The 23,246-nt window shown below is 34.8% G+C and overlaps 1 protein-coding gene and 1 long non-coding RNA gene across 3 annotated transcripts in view; one reads left to right on the top strand and one right to left on the bottom strand.

Annotated features, from left to right (window-relative positions):
* Positions 1 to 18,622, bottom strand: part of LOC127868587 (uncharacterized) — a 32,097-nt gene extending 13,475 nt beyond the window's left edge. The window contains exon 1 of the long non-coding RNA XR_008044187.1: positions 18,581 to 18,622. This is a non-coding gene — a long non-coding RNA (uncharacterized LOC127868587). The remainder of the gene's footprint in view (positions 1 to 18,580) is intronic.
* The window catches only part of LOC127868551 (E3 ubiquitin-protein ligase SMURF2-like), a 65,485-nt gene continuing 42,677 nt past the window's right edge, over positions 439 to 23,246 (top strand). For both annotated transcript variants that reach the window (XM_052410407.1, XM_052410406.1), the window contains exons 1-4: positions 439 to 627; positions 7,573 to 7,611; positions 22,234 to 22,342; positions 22,651 to 22,784. In XM_052410407.1, coding sequence (XP_052266367.1) covers positions 570 to 627; positions 7,573 to 7,611; positions 22,234 to 22,342; positions 22,651 to 22,784 — 340 coding nt within the window. In that variant the 5' untranslated portion in view covers positions 439 to 569. The remainder of the gene's footprint in view (positions 628 to 7,572; positions 7,612 to 22,233; positions 22,343 to 22,650; positions 22,785 to 23,246) is intronic.

Below are 23,246 nucleotides of genomic sequence, written 5' to 3'. Positions count from 1 at the left end.
CTCGGATTAATTGGGACCAACCCAACAAGTTTAAGAGTTGTTAAAATGAATAAATATATAATTTTATATATATTATTATCCAAAAATGTAATGTATTGTAACTAGTCCTTAATAAATAAGTGATTGTGATATTTTAAACACAAATGAAAGTTAAATTCCATTCTCAAGCTGTCATGTTTTTACATAAATAGTCCTGGATTCAATGTCATATTAGATAATGCTATCAAAAGGATATGATGAAGTTATTAAAATATGAATGTAAAACTGAAATAATACCACATAACACAACTATACAATTACTTTTGGTAAAGATTTATTCTAGGTCTTTGCTTTTGGTCACCCGTTTGATATCGCAAATCTCACACCTTTGTTCCGCATAGTACACATATTTGTTTCCTGTTTCTTGTTGAACAATCACCGAAGCTGGAAACCTGCAAATTGAACTTAACCGGAAGTTGACTGAACTCATTTGCATACTGTCCTTTTTTTGATGTAAAATCTTTTACTCTGAAATAACATGGTATTTTGAGTTGTTTATTTAGTGGCTTTGTGCTTAAAGATGTAAGGGAATGGCTAGTAACGGATCAAGAAGAAATGGATCATCTACAATGAAGATACGTTTGACAGGTATGCCATTGATTGAAATCTTTTGTCAATTATTGATAATAACTAACTGGGTTTCCTTTTTCAGGTTGACTAAAGCAAACCTTAGATTTAAGTTTCAAATATATAAATAGCACCTGTCATCCTTGATAACATATTTTTCATAATCAATTGTGGTGCCATGCCCAAAGACCAAAATTAATTTTAAATATGGCCAAAAGGTTGCTCTGTAATTTGGCACTTTTTATAGATTACCGGAATAAACCCCCTTCGGAAGAAACCCCCTTCCCTAAAAACGGCATAGCGGAAGAAACCCCCTTTCAAATTTTGCATACGCGGAAGAAACCCCCTCGCTAGTTTTGCATAGGCGGAACAAACCCCCTTCGAGTTTTCAGACAGGCGGAATAAACCCCCTTCGTGTTTTCAGAGAGGCGGAATAAACCCCCTTCCTAAGTGTTAAGTCTTTCCTGCAGAGGTAGTAAAATCCCGACTCGAACGATTCCCCAATACATCTGTTTCAACCCGACTCTATTACTGCATGCTTGCTACTTTTCAAGTTTATATTCATTTCCCGATAATCCCGTTTATAACATTTTTAAAGCACTTTCTGGTAAATATAAACGATAAAAACTCTCAATAATTTCTTTAACACAAACCTTGCCATTTTTTCTCTTGTATCAAATAAATTTCGGCATAAGTGACTATTTATAGACTTGATGAAATATTCCCTCCAAACATGCATCAATCCCTGTCTAGTTGTGTGCTTGTTACAACACTCAATACACCCACGCTTTCTTTCTATGCTGCATAATTTTTGCGCCTTTTTTATTGAGAAAAAGACTCAACACAAAGAGTCAACACAAAATAGAATTTACACTGCAAAAATATTTCAACGTTGCGGTAACATTTACATTCGGAAGTGTTTCGTATTCAAAACGTGTTAACACCAACTTTTGCTATTGCTTTCATACTTGCATACTTGCAACACTTATTAACTATCATAAGGGGACCGTGCAGGCAAAGTTATGTAACTCTGACTGGCATTTGGACGGAATTATGGGCCCTTTATACTTAGAAAATTGAAAATTTGGTAAATAAAGCAGTACATTAAAGGCGGTTTCGGGCATCATCATCACACCTATTTACCGTACTGTAAACAATCATTAATTATGAGAAGTTAATTGCAATTGGTGAGCAGTGTAAAATTACTTACGGCGAGTAAGTTGTGAAAAACAAAACCCGTTAATAATTTGATGCGGTAACAAATTAAATCCAGTGCATGTATATTTTATCATGTCTATTTGTAGAACTGATTTACACCGTTTTTCTACAGCCACGTGATAATAACTATTCACCATGCATTAATACCGGTATGCCATGTAAAACCCGTGTTATAAGAATGAGCGCGAAATTATTGCTGCCGTCTGCAATGCCAAGTTCTACGCATGCAAAGCATTTTTTTTAAACAGACGATGTGTAACTAAATATAGCCTAGCCACTCAGTACATGCAGTATTTAAGACTTACAAATTTACCGGTACGTTTCAATAAATTATATATTGCAACTATGGAAAATTATGTCAATTCAAGAATACATTGAAGTAAATGTATTTTTCAAGAATTAAGAAGCACCAGACTACGGCAAAAATTATTGGGAGAAGGGGGTGGCGAATAAGAGTTACGCAAGACCCACCCAATCAAAGACCGGGGCATATCTGAAAGTTCTAACATTGTATACTGTTTATGCCAATGCATGAAAATAAATATAAATGAAAAATAAAAAAACATAAAATTATTTGATTTCAGGTAACAAATAATTTATTTAAATGTGACTTCATTGATAATTTAATACAGTCATTGTTGATACCTATAGATTCATGATAATGATTATGTCGTTCATTGAGCAAATAAGTTTATAATGTGGGTCGTTATCGTAGTGCTGAAATTTGGCTACTAATTTTTTTCCTTAGCGCAAACCTAGTATATATGATGATAAAAGTATTCTTTTACACATGATTTTTCCCCAAAACAACAAAATGCAGGGATTTCAATAGATTTTAAAAACCAGGAGTCAATGACCCGTGGACTGAAATTTTGAGGAGTCAAATTGAAAAATGCAGGGGTCAGTTTTGAAGCGCGTTAATTGTGTTTTTGTCTGTATTATTCAATTTTTTAGATAAAATTATGCTCTTAGAGTAACACAATATCTTAAAAAGTTATACTGCTTTATTAAATAAAAATACCATGATACAAAACACAACATATTTAAATGAATTGGTACACAAAGATAAGGACAAAATATCAATAATTTGTGCGAACAAAATCGACTTTAAGTTTTTCAAAAACAAAACATGTTCATTTTACACCTTTTATTATTTCTATCACTATACTATGTTTATTTGTAAAAACAATAACTGCTCATTAAAATCTACTTCATCGTAACACATTTAAGTCTTTTAACACATTTAAGTAATTTAAGATATGTACCGGTAGCAGCTTTTCATACATATTTATTCTCATTATATTATCATCATCCCTATGATAGCTTTTGTACAAAAACACAATCTAAATGCATGGAACATCTAGTATATCTATTACTGGTTATCCGAATACTATACATGTCCGAAATATATACACTTAAGAATGCCTTACCAGTAGTGACGTGCCAGTAGTAGTTTAACTTTAATAATCCAAATTTTCCTTGTTATCTGGTTTAACAAACGTTATCAAATGTTTGTTAAATCCAGTTAATGTTTTCTCCATTATTGAATCACCATTACTTGTAATTTGAATCGCCATTTTTGAATTGAACGCGGGTTGAATGTTAATTTACAATACGGCCGCCATTTACAATGTCGAAGGTCATGACGTAGCAATTTAATTCTACTCGGATAATTTATATCTAATCGAGGAAATGTGTATTCTTAATGTTTATGTGTAGTATTATGACTTGTTAGTAGAAAAAATGAACTGTGATTCCAGTTTATATAGGATGGGTGTTACTCGTAATTATCGGTGGATTAACAAACTGACAAAACTCGCTGGACTTAATAGTGGATCTACGTAATAAATAGACCTTTAATCAATTTAGTTTTTTTTAAAATTATTTTTGCTGACTTCCTTTAACTGTGCCGTCTGGCAAGTCTGCAATAAAACCTGCAATTATTGGATGATCAATCAATTATCACGTAATCACTGCTACCCAGTTAGTGCGCACGCACTATTTAGACGGTGACATGTGTATTGGAAGAGATGAGATAACATAAATAACGCCCGGGGTATTCCCTCAATTATAGGCCGAGTTTCAAATACCGAAACATTAATTTTAATTAGGAGCACAGCGGGATTTATAACCATGGAACTCGAGATGTTAACTGACTGACGCACGGGTGAAATTTTCGATGCGTGAAAGTGACTCACGGTAGAAAAAAGGGTTGCTTAAAAAACGAGTCATTTTTAATTTGCTTGTGTCAAAACGCAGGTTTCTGCGTCTATTGAAATCCCTGAAAATGCAAATGAAATGTGTCAATAGAAGAAAGAAAAAGGAATCATTTTGAAATAAAACAGTTTGAAATCACACCACATAAGTGTGTGAAGGTTGTGTTACATCAACTACATGTATACTCCTCAAAAGTGTTGGAATCAGGATATGTTTGACTGATCTGGACACTTGGTAACAAGGTGTGTAAGAAGGGCTCCATTGGGCACCAGTCTCGCCTAAACAATCTCTGGGAGAAACTAGAAAACAAACAGCTTTGACTACTAAAATCACATCTATTGGAGTGTGTTCAATTAGCTGAAGTGCAATAATGACCGATAAGGATTTCATGAAAAAACAGGATATTAATTGCTGGTTTAAAGAGTCTGTTGCTGATGGAACGGGAATGCAAAAAATTGCAAGGAGTCAATTGTCTGGGTGCCGTTTGTCATACAATCCCGGCAGCCATTACACGGGAATGAAATAAAGGCCAGGACTTTTCCTTGCCATTTTGAGAAAAATGCAATTTCGTGATTGAGAATTTTTCACGTGATTGGGAAAAACTAATTGAATTCTTTATAAAAGTTCAATGAGAAGAACAAAATCATATTTATTATAGCTATATACTTTGTTACATTTAATTTAAATAAAATTGACATTCAATAGTTAAGACTTATTTCTAAAAAAAAAAAAAATTAATGGGGATTTTTTTTTTTTACAATATCAGTTTGGGATGGGAATTGTTTAACGGATCCATAGGTACGCCAGGAAAAGTCCTGTATATTCAGGATTTTCAGGGGTGGAGGGGGGAGGGGCGTGACACAATTTAAAGAAAGGCTGAACAAATGTCTTTATTATTTTTTGGAACAAATTATCGGTAACAATACACACAGTACAGTTTAAGTGATTTTACTTCTGTTTTGAATTGTTCCACCCCTGCTAAACGTGTCATCAATGACGAACATAGGCAGGTTTTTGAGTGGATGGAAGCAACATACATTGTGAGAGCTTTTTTGGTTTGTGTGAGACAGCGCTGATTTTATAGTCATTATTTTGTTAATATTATGCAGGCAATTTTTTCCCAAAGCCAATGTAAAAATTCCCACTTACTGGTGTGAATTTTGTATGTGTAGTATCCATTTTACTGATATCTTTATGTTTTGGGATTTTCTGTCATATTTGACCATTATCATCAATATTTCAAATTTATTTATCACACAAATTTTACTCTTCCGGTTTTAAGTTAAATAAAGCTTAAATTCCAAATTTTGATGGTATAGCTCATTTTCCAAAAATGGTGAGAAAAGCGTTGATTGTGTTATATGAGCAGATAAAGTGCTGCCATTTGTTGTAATCAAAATATGTTGCTCCTTCACAACATATCTTGTAGCATATGTTTCAAGTAATGCAATCATATGGCCATTGTTTTCAAACATTGCTGCCAGGGATCATATTTTTTTTCGGTTTTGTCGGTCCTAGACCGATTGGGGTCGTGAAAGACCGATTGAAAATCCCAAACAGTCGGTCCGATTCTGTTTGCTATTAAAATTCCCATGTCATGAAATCGATTACACATGTACATGCTAACACACCCTAATGACATTCTTATCTCGATTAGGTGTGATGAACCATTCGCTGCAGTCTTTAAACCGGTCAGGACCGGTTTATTGCACGTCAGACCAAGAATCAAAAACTTGTGAACAGCGGATAAAAGACGCATTCGAAAAGACGTGTCTGAATGCACGCGCTGTAACTAAACAAAACATGCCGATACATTTTCCACCAGCGTAATAATCCGGTAATATAATTATGAATGAAAGTCGCGGATCTGATCGACAGAACAGCCGAAAGTTATTTTTATGGGCGGAACTGCACATAAAATAGTACACAAGAAAAATAATATACATTGAATAAATCTTTAGTAAATCTGTGTTAGAATCAAAATAATTCGTGTACTTTATACTTTGTTGTTGAATAACTCACGACCGGAAAATTAGATGCGTGATTTCAAATGCTTCGCTCTCGTGATTAAATCCCTACGCATCTAAACTATCGTCCGTGGGTTATTTGACAACAAATTATTTTTTAATTATTTGGTTTGTTGTTGTCAGTAGCCAACCTACTCACAGACATTTATTTGGTTCAGTGCATGTTTGTAAGCTATTATCGAGTCGACAACAATTTAAAACATCGGTATAGACTTACACAGATTAATAATATTGACAACGATGAAAACAGTCTGATAAAACAGGGGTTCGGATAAAACAGCCCACGAAACAACAATGAAATACCAAATGATAAAACCAGTTGAGAAAACTCGTTTAAAAAAATGCCTAAGGGAATTTTACTTGTACATGTATTATACCACCTTCATGAATGGCAAAATCAATGGTAGATCTATATATTTTAACGTAATTTATCATGATTTTGGATGTACATTTTCGGATACTTTTCCCCATTTATATCCGGACCGATTGATGTTGCGGGAAAATATGATCCCTGATTGCTGCGGATTGTGAATTTTATATTGTATTTGCCCTGTCTGTTGCTTTGTTTTGTCCTGTCTGTTGCTTGGTTGGTTTGTTGGTTTGTTTGCGTCAAACTTTAACATTGGCCATAACTTTTGCAATATTGAAGATAGCAACTTGATATTTGGCATACATGTGTATCTCATGGAGCTGCACATTTTGAGTGCTGAAAGGTCAGTGTCAAGGTCATCCTTCAAGGTCAAAGGTTAAATTTATGGGGGGACATAGTGTTTCACAAACACATCTTGTTTGGACTGAAATTTTCTGGCTTTCAATTAAATGTCTAGGTTTTCATCAAGCTATTCTTAAGAAACTTTTGTACAAACATGATATTAAAATGTGTCGTGTTCTGAGAAAACTCGGCATAATGCATGTGCGTAAAGTGTCGTCCCAGATTAGCCTGTGCAGTACGCACAGGCTTATCAGGGACGACACTTTCCGCTTTTATGACATTTTTCGTTTAAATGAAGTCTCTTCTTAGCAAAAATCCAATTTAAGCGGAAAGTGTCGTCCCTGATTAGCCTGTGCGGACTGCACAGGCTAATCTGGGAAGACACTTTTCGCACATGCATTATGCCCAGTTTTCTCAGAACGCGACACAATTAAAAAGGTATTACCCTTAAAAGCCATCTTTTGCGTAATTAAAACATTAAAATAAACAGTTTAGTATGATGGAATTCTTTCAATATTTTAAGGCCGTTGTTTTGGTTATGTTCTCAAGATGGTTACTTGAGTGGAGAGTAAAATGTCTGATATATTGAGGTCACCTGTTCAAAGGTCAAGGTCACAGGTACTTGCATCATGACATTGGTTTCAGCACAATGTCTAGAAAATAATTATGCCTTAGTCTTGAAGAAGGAAGACCCTTAATGATTTTTAGATGCAAGGCCATGGACATAGCGGTGACAAAGCAGCGTGTCGGGGAGAGAATACATGTTTTACCAACACCTCTTTTTTATTTCAGTTCTGTGTGCCAAGAATCTATGCAAGAGAGACTTCTTTCGTAAGTAAATTAAGTTTTTCATTGTCATGATAGTGCAATCAGTATATCTCAGGCTTATCTAGTGTATTCCAATTTTCTCTTGCAATTTACTTACATGAACACAAAGACTGATGCCTGGTGTAAGACCTCTGAAATTTGTTTGAGCTTTCACTTATAATAATCATTCACTTTTATTTTATTACGATTGCTTAAAATCCAGATGAAAAATAATCATCATACAAATGGTTCTGTGTTCCTGATGCTAATTTGTGACCCCATTTTCTGGGCTTCTTTGCATGCTCTTGAACCCTCATTAAGACATTGATACAGTACAGTCCACGCGTTTTCCCCAATTTCCCTTGCTTCTCCGCGGACATGCCCACCGAGGGAGATTAAGAACGTCCTGCGATACGCGGAGTTTGCAAGAATGGTGCTGCCGAGGTAAACAATCGGCAAATTGATAAGCCGACGCGGCGGCCCTCAGCATTGGGCAACGCGGAGGAAACTCCGTGTTTAACGAGATAACGATCGATTTAACTTTAATATTAATTTTTTATACAATTATCTTTATTTTTATAAGCCACAGTATTTAAACAATTTTTAATTACAACATTTTAATTTTTTGGCATGCACAGTAGCACACTGCTACCGCGGTGTCGCGCGGCAGTGTCCTGGTAAGAACGGAAATTGTCTGCATTTAACGACTAGGCTTAAGTAATAAACGCCGCGGGTATTAGCTAACTCGGCGGAACGCCAAGCGTTTTAGCGAGTACACCTCGCTTTCCCCGCCGGAATCACTCTAGTAGACAAATGCCCCGCGGAGGTAGCGCGTTTTTTTGGGAAACGCGTGGACTGTACTGTATCTGTCACATAATATTGATGTGAAATTTTATGTTGTCAACTTAATTAAACATTTAAAGTTTTTGATCAAATTGTGATTAATTTTAAAATGTTAGCAGCTACTATACATATCCTAATATAAGTGACACACAACAAAAGAATTTATGGGGAAAACTATGTGGTTCTGTATAAATTACTATAATGTTTTTATGCCCCCCTTCGAAAAAGAGGGGGTATATTGTTTTGCTCATGTCGGTAGGTCGGTCGGTCTGTCTGTCCACCACATGGTTTCCGGATGATAACTTAAGAACCCTTACGCCTAGGATCATGAAACTTCATAGGTACATTGATCATGACTGGTTTACAATTATGTTTTGTTAATAAATAATTTAATTTCCCCATCAATATGCATTGGCATGTAAAACCTTAAACCATGTGAATATTCTTTAATACATTGTGTGTAGTTTCATGACTAAACATTTTTGTGTATGCTTGTTAAGCATAATCATATGCAGAGCTATTTTATGATATGCTTGTGGTAATTTATAAAACTCAATTTGTTGAATAAAAAATACTAAATTAATGTAATAATCTTAATTAGCTTATGACGAGGCTTATCTGGAGCTACCCTGGCTAATACACATGTATTGCATAAGACATATTTTCTTAGGACACAGCTCATGTGATTTACAGGTTTAATGAAAATCCTTTTATCTGATAAAATGCAGGAGATATAGCACAAGAAAGCCATGGTTTAAGTCTCAAGGTTCCAAAAGGATCACTGCAATTCATACAGATGTTATTAGGACTGCTTTGTTTTATACTAATAGGCTTTTTATGCATACATAAAACATAAATTTGTCTTAGTTATTACTCTAAGATGCATATGTGTCTATGCTGCTTTAAGTAATGGTCACTTGTAGACAAATACTTCATTTGTACTTTCTGTTGACTCATGTAGTTTCCCTTGTATTTAGTGAAATATTTATGTATATTACTGTCCAGTGTTCACCAGCCAAATGGAAATGAGTACCATTAAGTTGCAATTGTGTTATCCATGCATGAGGCACTTGTATTTCCATTATGGGGTTGTATTAGATGATCTACAAGATCAATATCTGTGCACTTGGTTGAGTCTAGACAGGGTTCATAGGAGATTGATTGGCTAGTGGCCTGATTGAAGTAATGGTCTTGACCCCAGAATTATGTCTCCCTCATGTAGGCCAGTGGTGTGTCTGCTACTGAATCCAATACTAGAACAGCACATAATATTGTGATTGAGTGAAGATGCTTTTGCTTTCCTGGGGTTTCATGTTGATTTTATTCTATTCTATAATATATTCAGGAATATTGAAACTCATAAAAAGAGAGAACGTGTTGATCATATCTTCTTTGTTACACATAAATGTATGAAGAATCACAAAGCTATGTTTTCAAAGTAAATGCTTTTTACTACAACACTGATGATATGTATTGGTTTTTATGTTGCTTCACATAACAGTGGAATTCATGCATGCTTTCAGCAAGTTCACTACTCTATGTATCAAATCAGTAATGTAAAGAAATAGATTTTTACACAAATATTGTTTAAGTAAATGACCTGCTAACCTAAGTGTATTGGGTTATTGCAACAGTAAATACTGTGAAACCATTATTATTCGTCAGACATTAATTTTCGTCTTTTTTGTCCTTCGACCGATGGACGAATTCAAGATCCTAACGAACAATCATGTCCCATATTTGAAACAAATCAGACTGAATTACCGTAGGCATGAGGCATTATAATCCAGCGTAATCCACGCATATACACAGGGCTCGAAATTAACACTCGCACACTCGCAAAATGCGAGTAAAAAAGATTGCAAGGTAAGTTATAAGCCACAAGTATTTTTTGCAAGTAAAGAAATAGTGAAAAAAAACGAGTTATATTGCTTGATGCGTTCGACGGCGTGAACGCTAAACCATAGGTCAATTTTTTGAACGTCTGAATACCCATATGCGGAAGCGCGCACCTTGTTTGTAGACAGGTATACTTAAAGTACAGATACCCGGATGGTATTGATACAAAGAACATGAAACAGTCGACTATTCATACTCAAGTTAAATCCGGTTTTGACACAAAGGGGTGTACATTATACAGTGTACTGACAACTGACATTTCCTGTAAAACGCGAATGCAATAAGGCTGTATCGAATGCGTTGACTTCGTTTAGGTAGAATAGTGTTGATTAGCGCTAATTGTTAACAACTTTATTACCCATTGTGTGTATTGTTTTTTTCAGGGGTGTTGCAGATTATACAGCCAACACGCGGCGAATCCAGATTAAAGACAATACTATTAAACGCAATTAAAATATGACGATGTGTGATCAACAAATTGGACGCTTTTTTTTCAAAACCAGAAATGGACAAATTTAAGTGCTGACGAAATAGTCATTTTTTTAAAAAGGACAAAATTTCGTGCTGATGAAAATAAATGGTTTCACAGTATTTAATGTACTCTATATTAACAGAACATTATTTTGCTGGTGTACTTTTAAGCTCGACTTTTCAAAGAAAAATGAGAGTTATACTACTCGCACCGGCGTCTGCATCACTGTCGCCATTGGTTAAAGTTTTTTATAAAGTCAAATAACTTAAACACTATCAAAGATAATTAACTCAAACTTGGAATACTTCTTTATGGCAACAAGACAATTGTATAGATCAAGGTGCATAACTCTGTCATCATTATTTTGAGAGTAAGGCCCCTTTTTATACTTAAAAAATTGAAATTTGGTTAAGTTTTGTATAATTTAGGTCCACTTTATTCCTAAAGTATCAAAGCTATTGCTTTCATATTTGCAACACTTACTAACTCTCATAAGGGGACTGTGCAGGCAAAGTTATGTAACTCTGACTGGCATTTTGACAGAATTATGGCCCCTTTTACACTTAGAAAATGGAAAATTTGGTTAAGTTTTGTGCTTTGGTCCATTTTATTCCTTAAGTATCATAGCCATTGCTTACAGACTTGGAACACTCGCAAACTATCATAAGGGGACTGTACAGGACAAGTTGCATAACTCTGGTTGGCATTTTGACGTAATTATGGCCCTTTTTTGACTTAGTAACTTTGAATATTTTGTTAAATGTTGTGTTTAGATGCACTTTACTTCTAAAGTATCAAGGCTATTGCTTTCAAACTTCAAATACTTTCTTACTATCATGAGGGTACTGTACCTGGCAAGTTGAATTTGACCTTGACCTTTGAATGACCTTGAATCTCAAGGTCAAATAAATAAATTTTGCTTTAATTGCCATTACTTCTTTATTTAGGATCAGGTTTGATTCATACTTTGACAAAACAACACTTACCTGACATACCACAATGGACTCCACTCCCACCCCAGAATCCCCGCCCCCCTCCCCAAATTTGTTATGCCCCTGGATCGATAGAGCTGCAACGATTCACCAACAGCTCGATTCGATTCGATTTCGATTTCAGACACTCCGATACCGATTTTTTCGATTCGATTCATCTTCAAACCTATTTGTATCATATATTCACTCTTATGCCTCAAAATTAACATTTCTGTTCAAATGTGATTTCAATAAAACACATAAAAAATAATAGCAAATGAGGACTCAATTTTAATAAAAAAACTTCTGACTAGAAGATTGTGTTGATTACACAATAATATAAAAAATAAATAAATAATCATAAGAACGTATCTGGAATCAGTTGAATGGTAGTACTATCACTATTACATCTTTACCCAAAACCGCTATAAGCATGTCAACCACTGTGCCATGACAGCATCACCTGTTACCTGTAGGACAAATCACATTCTCTAATAAACTTAACAAAACTCCAACAGAAATAGAACTACTTTTCTGGCTGGCGACTTGAGTAGTTGCACTTGTGCGACCTCTTTGTCTTGCTAAATCAACGTTATGTTTGCGTTTGACATATTGCATTAAATTAGATTAGTGGTTGAGCTGGACTTAGTGTACGCCACATCCATGAAGCACAGTTTACACTTTGCTTTATTGGTAGGGCTACCATCCCGAAACCCAAAATACTGCCACACTTTTGATTTTAGCTTCTTAGGCGCATCTGATAATTTTATTTGTCGGCAACAACTTGTTCAGCCATTTTGACGCTTTTTCCGAAAGTAGACCGTAACGGGCTTATTGATTGGATGACTAAAGTAATAAGCAACCAATCGCGCGCGTCGTAATTAGAGGTAAATATAAAACCTACACCTTCCTGTATCAATAGTCAGAATACAGCGCGCTTTACGTATCTATGTATATATATGTATATATGTTAATGAATCCAATCGAATTTGGTAGGTTTGGTATCGTAATCGAATCGAAGCATTTCGAATCGATTTTCGATGAATCGGATCGAATCGTTGCAGCTCTATGGATCGAAAGATCGGGGGTACGTAAGATCGGGGGTATATTGTTTTTGGCCTGTCTGTCTGTCATTCATTCATTGTGTGTGTCCCAAAACTTTAACCTTGGTTAAAGTTTTGCAATGACTTCTGCATTATTGAAGATAGCAACTTGATATTTGGCATGCATGTGTTTCTCATGGAGCTGCACATTTTGATTGGTGAAAGGTCAAGGTCAATGTCATCCTTCAAGGTCAAAGGTCAAATATATGGCTTCAAAGCGGTGCAATAGGGGCATTGTGTTTCTGACAAACATATCTCTTGTTTGTTTTTTTTCCCTTTTTAATGCCCCCGAAGGAGGGCATATAGTGATCACACTGTCCGTCTGTCTGTCTGTCCGTCACACTTATTTTTATTATTTTATTTTTGAAAGACCGTACAACCATCCCACTCAAGCTATTGCTATGAAACTTGAAATATAATCTTTTTAGTTTGTTTTATGTCTTTACAAATGTTCAATAGATTGTGGAAAATATACCAGAACTTTGAATCGTCTGTAATATACCACTTCTTTAAGCGATCAATGTTTCAATTATGGTCCTCTTCCAGTTAGAATATGACTATATTACAATGTACCTTGACCATATTAAATATGAACAATATCCCCATGATGGCTTACGTTATACTGCCAATCACTTGAAAAGTGGAGCGTGCTGTCTTCTGACAACTCTTGTTTAGCAATAGCTAAGAAAGTCTTCTGTTTGAAGAAAGTTTTACCCACACAGGAAGTGTCCAATGAAAAGCCCATATTTGTGCTCTGGACATTCACAAATTTGGAGTTCATTAAGGAAAAAGAGCAATATTTGTAAATCATAACAAAATGCTGATTTTGTTTTGCAGTGGAACACCAATTTTAATATTGATTTATTTTGAATACAAAATGTCTGTTGTTATCAGCTTTTCTAAATATGTTTGTGAATGATATATAATTATATAAACAGCATCTAATGCAGCTAGAAAAATTTCATAATGATCCTATTTATCTCAATTAAAAAATGTCATGCATTAGTAGTAAGAAATAATGTTGATATTTATCATATTAAGCCTCTGATTCATATCTTTGGTCTGTGTGGCTTCCCTTGTTCACTGGCATATAGCACTTCTCTTGGGTCTCTTATCTTTAAGTGGATGTACCCATATGGTAATCATTGTATTCCCAGACAGGCTCCAGCCCTGGAGTGCTGGGGCATTGAAGGCTGTATTAGGTCCATAAGTAGGCTTTGATCTTGGGCTCTTTACTGGAAACAGCTTGATTGCTTTTTAGTTGTCTTGTGAACAGTTATTTGCAATTATTTAATAAGGTTTTATTGATTTCTTAATAGACAGGTTAACATGTGACCCATTATTGATTTATTTCCTATGTATTGAGCGCAAATGATATCTGTCCTAAAACTCTTTATGTATATCAATGTGTATTTTAGTTCAAATTCGGGGCCGTATGGGACCCCATTCCCAATGGAAGAAAGTTAATAATTTTCCCAAATGAGACCTAAAAATTCCCAATGAAAGCTTTCAAAAAAAAAATAAAAAATTATGCCCCCGGATCGAATGATCTGGGGTATATTGTTTTTGGCCTGTCTGTCTGTCATTGTATGTGTCTGCCATTGTATGTGTCTGTCTGTCTGTCACAAACTTTTACCTTGGTTAAACTTTTGCAATAACTTTTGCAATATTGAAGATAGCAACTTTATAATTGGCATGCATGTGTATCTCATGGAGCTACACATTTTGAGTGGTGAAAGGTCAAGGTCATCCTTCAAGGTCAAAGGTAAAAAAAAAATATAATAATTTCAAAGCGGTGCAGTAGGGGGCATTGTATTTCTGACAAACAGATCTCTTGTTAGATCTCAAATTTAATTTAATATAATATTGAAAACACTTTTCTAAATTTTGAAGTATTTGTTAGCATAACAACAACAATATTAATATCCCAATATTTGTAATAACGCCACGATTTAAAAAAAAGCACTGTATATGCATGTATAGTACGTAAAGCCAGTGATTTATTTAAAAAAATATATTCTTAAATATTTTCTTAAATATTCTAAACAAGTGACTGATAATTAGTTTGAACTGATTAAACATGCTTTCAATCTGTGCTTTTGATTGTTTTTACATACATACATATTAAAATTATATTAAATTATTGATGTAATCTTTTTTGTTATATGACTTTCTTTTTTGCATATTTTCTTCAAGAAGGATCAATAATTATTGTTCTAGTCATTAAAAGATTGAGGAAAATCCTTAAACAATGAGGGGAAAGTTCTTGAAAAATACTATTATTTGGTTGCGGATGTTCTGTCTGAAATATGAATTGGCATTTAGACTCTTGGCTACACTGATTTAACGTCTTCCAGATTTGTTATTTACATAATCATGTAATATCTAACCTATATTTACAGTAGTCAGTAAATTGTTTGCATAGATATTATCCATGTGAAAATATGAGGAACAGCATATGGAAAGTAATGACCATGTTTCCAGTCAGTCTGGAGTCATGTTCTGGGCCAGGCAGTCTGAGGGTTGGAGAAGTTAGTATTTCTCTGGAGGCTTGGCTGATTAATGTCATTAGTGTGATCAGTGAGTCTGGATAGCTGGGGGCAGCTATTGACATATTGATGGAGTGGGAGTGATATGAGGAGTAGTAGGAACTGACCAGTGGTTACAGTTAAACCTAAGATAAAAGCTGTTGAAACAATTCACTCTTTTTTGTATCATTGAAGATTTTGTGTGTGCGTATTTCTTGCTCAGAAGCTGTTGCAACAATTCACTCTCTTTTGTATCATTGAAGAATTTTCTTTTCTTATCTTGCTCTTGCATATATATTTGGTCACAAATGTCAGCAATATGGATTGCGTACTTTTTATATGCAAATGCAGATACTTAGCTTACCATACACTGCTGATAACTTAATTGGTCTGTCCACCAGATGGTTTCTAGATGATAACTCAAGAACGTTTAGGCCTAGGATCATGAAACTTCATAGGTACATTGATCATGGCTGGCAGATGACCCCTATTGATTTTCAGGTCACTAGGTCAAAGGTGAAGGTCACAGTGACTCAAAATAGTAAAATGGTTTCCGGATGATAACTCAAGAATGCTTACGCCTAGGATCATGAAACTTCATACGTACATTGATCATGACTGGCAGATGACCCCTATTGATTTTCAGGTCACTAGGTCAAAGGTCAAGGTCACAGTGACTCGAAATAGTTAAACGGTTTCCGGATGATAACTCAAGGATGCTTACACCTAGGATCATGAAACTTCATAGGTACATTGATCATGACTGGCAGATGACCCCTATAGATTTTCAGGTCACTAGGTCAAAGGTCAAGGTCACAGTGACAAAAAACATATTCACACAATGGCTGCCACTACAACTGACAGCCCATATGGGGGACATGCATGTTTTACAAACAGCCCTTGTTACAGTTTGTGTTGTTCTTAAATGACATATGTTCTCTCACCTGGGTGAAGGCATTAGAGCTGCAACAATTCATTTGATGCATTGATCAATTGTATATTGCTTGAATCCATTATTGAAAACACAATTTCATCAAACTTTTTTTGGTTCTCTTTAATATATTTCTAGATCATTGTCATAAGGAAGTAAATTACAGTGCTCACTCTGGCCTTCAGAAAATAATAGCCATCTTTTTTTTCTAAAAAAAAATAGCCAAAACAGACGTGGACTTTACTGCAAAATGGTACTGAAGGTAAAAAGAAAAAAAAAGAATCTCATGTTATCTATGTTTAATCAAATGTATATATATTGGATTTAAGTTATAATATATACTTAAAAACAAGCATAATATCAGTGTCATTTTCTTATAAAATATTATCATGTCTTTACAATTAAGAATACAATCAAGGTTGTGGGTGTGACTAAACAAACCAGACATCAGCTACAGTTACATACATATATACTTTAAAACAAAAAGATAAATACTTTTATTAAAGTACTATTAATAAAATAAGAAAACTGCCCCTTCAAATTGTTCAATTTTTAAAGTCTATCTAAGGTGCAAGTTCTGGTTAGTACAAAACAAAATATTTTCAACCAGACCATCCGTAACACCGCATATGTATTAGTCATTCTATAGATTTATAGCTCGACTATTTTATATGAAATATATATAGTGGAGTTAGCCTACTCACCCCGGCATTGGTGTTTCCGAGCAAATGTTAAAGTTTTCGTTTTACCCCAATTATTTTCATTGTCCCTTGACATATTGCTTTCATAATTTGCATACTTGTTTACCAACATGACCCAACCTATAAACAAGAGCAGACAACTCTATCAAGCATTTTGTCATAATTATGGCCCCTTTTCCACTTAGAATATGCAGCAAATTTTAAAGTTTGCGTACTACCCCAAATATTTTCAATGTCCCTTGACAAATTGCTTTCATATTTTGCATACTTGTTTACCATCATGACCCCAACCTATAAACAAGAGCATACAACTGTATCAAGCATTTTGACAGAATTCAAGTTTTTATTCTACTTACCTTTTGAGAAGTGTCGAATGTTTTTTAAGGTTAATTAGTTTTTTGAGCAACAAAAACACATTAATTATAGAAAAATAACAAAATCAGCATCTTTATTATAAACAAAGATCTATTAATATATCTTTGGGTATCATTTGAGCAACGTAAACAAAATAATTACAAACAAAATTGAAATAATTATCACACATCAACAAATGTTGAAGCAGACGACAGATAGCGGTAATGAAGGGGATAATTAGTTGATGGCGATTAAATAATTATTTAATCAAGAAATATCAACGTAATCTTATTGCAGACAAAAACGGCGTGAAAAACTAAACCAGCCGATTCACGGCGATTTTCAATAATTACGCTTTAAAAAATAATAATTGGCGAAAAAATAACGAAAATCGAACAGTTACCGATACTTGGTAAAGCACTGGGAGATTAAAGACGTTTTTCTGAAATATATCACTTCTGTCGGAAAATGATTCAGAAAAAACTCTCTAGGCCATGATGTCGCAGAAGTTATTGACACGTGTATGACAATACACAGGGTCGAGTGTGTACACAGGTTATCTCGTCATTGATTTTTCCTGCTTGATGGCCCCGATTTATAGGCGTTTGGCATTCGCCAGAAAACTTATAGAGGCAAATTTATTGTTGATGTAGGCGGATAAAATAATCGCCATTTTTTCTAGACAATTTTAAGAAATAATAGCAAGTTGGATTAAATAATCGCCATTGGCGATAATGTCTGGCAGCAGCGTGAGCACTGTAATTACCAATAATGTTATATAAGAGTAATCATATAATGGTTAAGACATCATTATTTTTGTTGTTTTTGCCATTTATTTAGTCTGCATGATCTTACATCAATATTTAATGCAGATGTATCCATATTTATAAAAAACTATTTAAAAACTAAAAACTAAATGTTAATATTTCTACATTGTAAGTCATGACTTGTGAACAAGCAAAAATACTTGTTCTGGGGAAAGGAAAAATAATAAAATCAAAGTATTCAACTAAATGAACAACTAAAACTGAATTCAACTTAAAACAGAAAGTTTAATAGAGATACTACATTTAGTGACACTTTATGTTTTTCCAGAAACACAAGAGATGTGTTTGTCAGAAACACAATGCCCCCTTTTGCGCCGCTTTGAAGCCACACATTTGACCTTTGACCTTGAAGGATGACCTTGACCTTTCACCACTCAAAATGTGCAGCTCCACGAGATACACATGCATGCCAAATATCAAGTTGCTTTCTTCAATAATGCAAAAGTTATTCCAAAACTTTAACGAAGGTTAAAGTTTTGGGACACACACATACAATGACAGACAGACAGACCAAAAACAATATGCCCCTGACCTTTCGATCCGGGGGCATAAAAAGTTATGATAAAACTTTAACGAAGGTTAAAGTTATAGGAAAGAAATATACAATGATATTTGACCTTTTACCTTGAAGGTTGATCTTGACCTATCACCACTTAAAACGTGCAGCTGCATGAGCTGTAAGTAAGAGATTGAATTGGGAAATGAAATATTTTATTATTTTTTGACCTTTGACCTTGAAGGATGACCTTGACCTTTCACATTGGCATTTGATTGCTATGTTATGTGGGTGAATCCTCGCATTTGTCATCATGGTCTCCCGGCTGTCTGGTAGTCGCAGTGATTGGTTTACTAGCTTTATCACCTAGGCTACATCTTGGCAACATAATTGCAATTAACACTACAGGTGCATATGAATAAATTAGTAGTCACCATAACAGACAGGCCGGGTTACTCCAGGTATTCTAGTTTACCCACAGTTAAGTGACATGAACTTCTAAACCCACAATTACTCATTTTCTCCCACTATGCATGTACATGTATCAGGCTTCCAAGCACAGCAGCAAGGCAGCACAAAAGAGGGTTGATTTAAAAAAAAAAATTCTGCAATTCTTCAGATCTATTAAATCACACCATTTTCTTTTATTAATATTATTCTGTCCCCCACTATAGTAGTGGGGGACATATTGTTTTTGCCCTGTCTGTTGGTTGGTCTGTTGGTTGGTTGGTTTGCGCCAACTTTAACATTTTGCAATATCTTTTGCTACTGTGAAACCATTTATTTTCGACAGCACAAAATTTCGTCATTTTTATAAAAATGACGATTTCGTCAGCACTTAAATTCGCCGATTTATGATTTTGAATTTAAAAAAAATGCGTCAGTCAATATCCGATTTGTGTGAAATACATATTCACGATCAATCGCAGTTGCCAAAAATCGTGGTTCGAATGCGGGAGCACACTTGAGAATCACTGCAGGAGGTGGGGCCTGTTTGTCACATGCCAATTAACTAGTTTTGTTTTCAAGGGACAGTATTGGACCCTCTTAATGTATGCCATTCACACGTTCATTGTTATGATTAGCGGACAAGTGGGATCGAATAACCGTTAACGAGTGTTTGTAACAACGAAGCCAATTGCCAATTAGTCTTATTCTATTATTATAATTGCCATACTGATAACAATCGTACCTTTATCGGCACCAATTAGGGAAGGTGCGAACAATATGGATTATAACTAGTGTTAGGAAATTAATTTGTCACTTTTCAATAAAGTTTCAAGCGTTTTGCATCGTACATTTTTGATAATTTTAGGAACAGTAATTGGCCTCAAATGTCAATGTTTTTTTTTCAAATAAAATGCTTTTTTATTCTGATATCAACATTAAAATTATAAACTCTATGTGTGTGTTTGTTCTAAAAAAGTAAACTACCGGTATATAAATCAATAATGTCAATAATATAAAAATAAATAAATTGATACATATAAAATAGTAATAAGTGTGGTTATGGGCAAACAATCAAACAACAAACAGCAATTAAAATATTCTTTATTAATTTGTGATAAATACGCATGTTGATCACACATCGTCATCTTTTCATTTGGTTTATTGTCTTTCATCGGCATTCGCTGCGTGATGGCTAATATGCAACACCCCTGAAAAACACAATGCACCTAATGGGTAATAAAGTTATAAACAATTAGCGCTAATTCATTACCATTCTACATAAACGAAGTCAACGCATTCGATACAGCTGTACTGCACACGCGTTTTAAAGAAGTGTAACGTGTCAGTTAAGTACCTTGTGTAATATACATTACTTTGTGTCAAAACCGGATTAATCTTGATTACGAAACAGCAGTGAATGTGTGCATGGATTATGTTGGAATTTAATGCCTAATGTATACGGTAAAGTTTTAAAATATTGTTCAACTTAGTGTTTGTTTTTGTTCAAACATAGAGCATGATTGTTCGTAAGGATCTTAAATTAGCCGATCGGTCGACTGACGAAATTTATGAAAATTAATGCCTGACGATTAATAATGGTTTCACAGTATATTGAATATAGCAACTTGATATTTGGCATGCATGTGTATCTCATGGAACTGCACATTTTGAGTGGTGAAAGGTCAAGGTCATCCTTCAAGGTCAGAGGTCAAATATATGTGGCCAAAATCGCTCATTTTATGAAAACTTTTGCAATATTGAAGATAGCAACTTGATATTTGGCATGCATGTGTATCTCATGGAGCTGCACATTTTGAGTGGTAAAAGGTCAAGGTCAAGGTCATGCTTCAAGGTCAGAGGTCAAATATATGTGGCCCAAATCGCTTATTTTATGAATACTTTTGAAATATTGAAGATAGCAACTTGATATTTGGCATGCATGTGTATCTCATGGAGCTTCACAATTTGAGTGGTGAAAGGTCAAGGTCATCCTTCAAAGTCAGAGGTAAAATATATGTGGCTCAAAGTTAGAGGTAAAATATATGTGGCCCAAATCGCTTATTTTATGAATACTTTTGCAATATTGAAGATAGCAACTTGATATTTGGCATGCATGTGTATCTCATGGAGCTGCACATTTTGAGTGGTGAAAGGTCAAGGTCATCCTTCAAGGTCTAATATATGGGTCAAAATTGCGCATGTAATGTCACTTCTGCAATATTGAAGCTAGCAATTTTATATTTGAAATGCATGTGTATCTCATGGAGCTGCACATTTTGAGTGGTGAAGGGTCAAGGTCATCCTTCAAGGTCAAAAGTCATATAGGGGGACATTGTGTTTCACAAAAGCATCTTGTTTTCTTATATGTACTTCCTAAAATTCACATGAACATCCGTTACATTGCAATTTGTGGGATCCAGAGACAGTGATCATGACATAAATTGACTGTTATTCATGTAGATATAAATTCATAAGCATAGTTTGGCAATGTGGACAGCATGTATTCTGTTGCCTGAGTGCTGATTGGCTGATTAGATTATTGAGAAGAATAGACTGATTGACAGCTAACTTCATGTCAAAGTCAAAGAGAAGATGTTGTTAAGGGTGGTATGCTCTATGATGTAAAACTGTTTATGTAACTGTTGCACTACACTAGCGTGAATATGATATACCATGAAGGAGTGAAAATCTTGACCAAACTTGATTTATTTGTGAAGCCACTCATAAATCTCGCACACATCATGTGTAAACGCCTGTACACAAACAGTTGATTAAAGTATTGATTTAATTGGTTGTAAGATGAATGCCATTTTCAATCCAATTAAACCTTGCAGGTGCTTTTTAAAATTTCAAGCTCTGAATAATAATGATCAGTAAACCAAGCCTTGCGGCAAAAAAGATATGAATGTTTAGGCACCGCAGTGCCACTGCGCAAAAACCGTCAGTGTGAAGCTTGATGTGTATGTTAACATTTGTGATATATTACACATATATATTAATAATGACATACTTACCTTTTATTATTGTGGTATTATTTAATGTTATACATTGTTCTTGTGTGGTTGTTCCAGGCCTGCCTGACCCGTTTGCTAAGATCAGTGTGGACGGTTCCGGGCAGTGTCACTCCACAGAGATATGTAAAAACACTCTCGATCCAAAATGGAACCAGCACTTCGATCTGTAAGTCTAGTTCAGTACCAAACCTACATAGATTGTTTCACATATATTTATTGGAAGGGCTACATTTATTAAGGCATGTACTGATAAAAGTTTCTCTGAATTAATTATGTTTCATGTAAATTTAAACAGAATTGTCAAATTATACAAGGGGGGTCTGACAGTATATCAGATATTTTTGTGGTACATTGCTTCATGACACCTTATAAACTTAATTTGTTCTTTAGGTGTTCCTTCAGCATGAATTTCCATAGGCATGGACATGGGAATATTCAAATTCATGAACAACATGCTGGATTATTTCTTTGTAGGTACATTGGACAGTTGGACTCTGTGACAATAAGTATATGGAACCACAAGAAGATTCACAAGAAGCAGGGTGCAGGCTTTCTGGGGTGTGTGCGCATCATGTCCAACACAATCACCCAGCTCAAAGACACTGGCTGTAAGTACATAGTAGTTGGAGAAAATAAAAATACATGTCCATTATTGTTGAAATTTTGTGCTACACTGCCTAAATATTTTCAACACTGCAAACTTTGCGGAAATCATGAGCAATTGGCAGATTTTTAATTAAAATATAAAAACTCTACATGTGTCATCTTCTGATATAAATTGATAAGGGGTGTTAATTGTCCGGATTATTCCAGAAATCCAGATTTGAGCTGTCCAGGGTCATTTTTGAGATCAAAGAAAATCTGATGAGTGTTTAAGAGTTATTAGTTCGAGTGCGCTATCATTTGAGAACAAAATTAATATTTTTGTTATAGCTTCATATGCTTTCCGGAAAATTATGCTTGGTACCGATTTTGCCCGGTATTTTATTTATTATGCCCCCCTTCGAAGAAGAGGGGGTATATTGTTTTGCACATGTCGGTAGGTCGGTCGGTCCGTCCGTCAACCAAAT

This window comes from Dreissena polymorpha, chromosome 2 (assembly GCF_020536995.1).
Source record: "Dreissena polymorpha isolate Duluth1 chromosome 2, UMN_Dpol_1.0, whole genome shotgun sequence".
Classification (NCBI taxonomy): domain Eukaryota; kingdom Metazoa; phylum Mollusca; class Bivalvia; order Myida; family Dreissenidae; genus Dreissena; species Dreissena polymorpha.
This window is presented reverse-complemented; position numbering and strand designations above follow the sequence as displayed.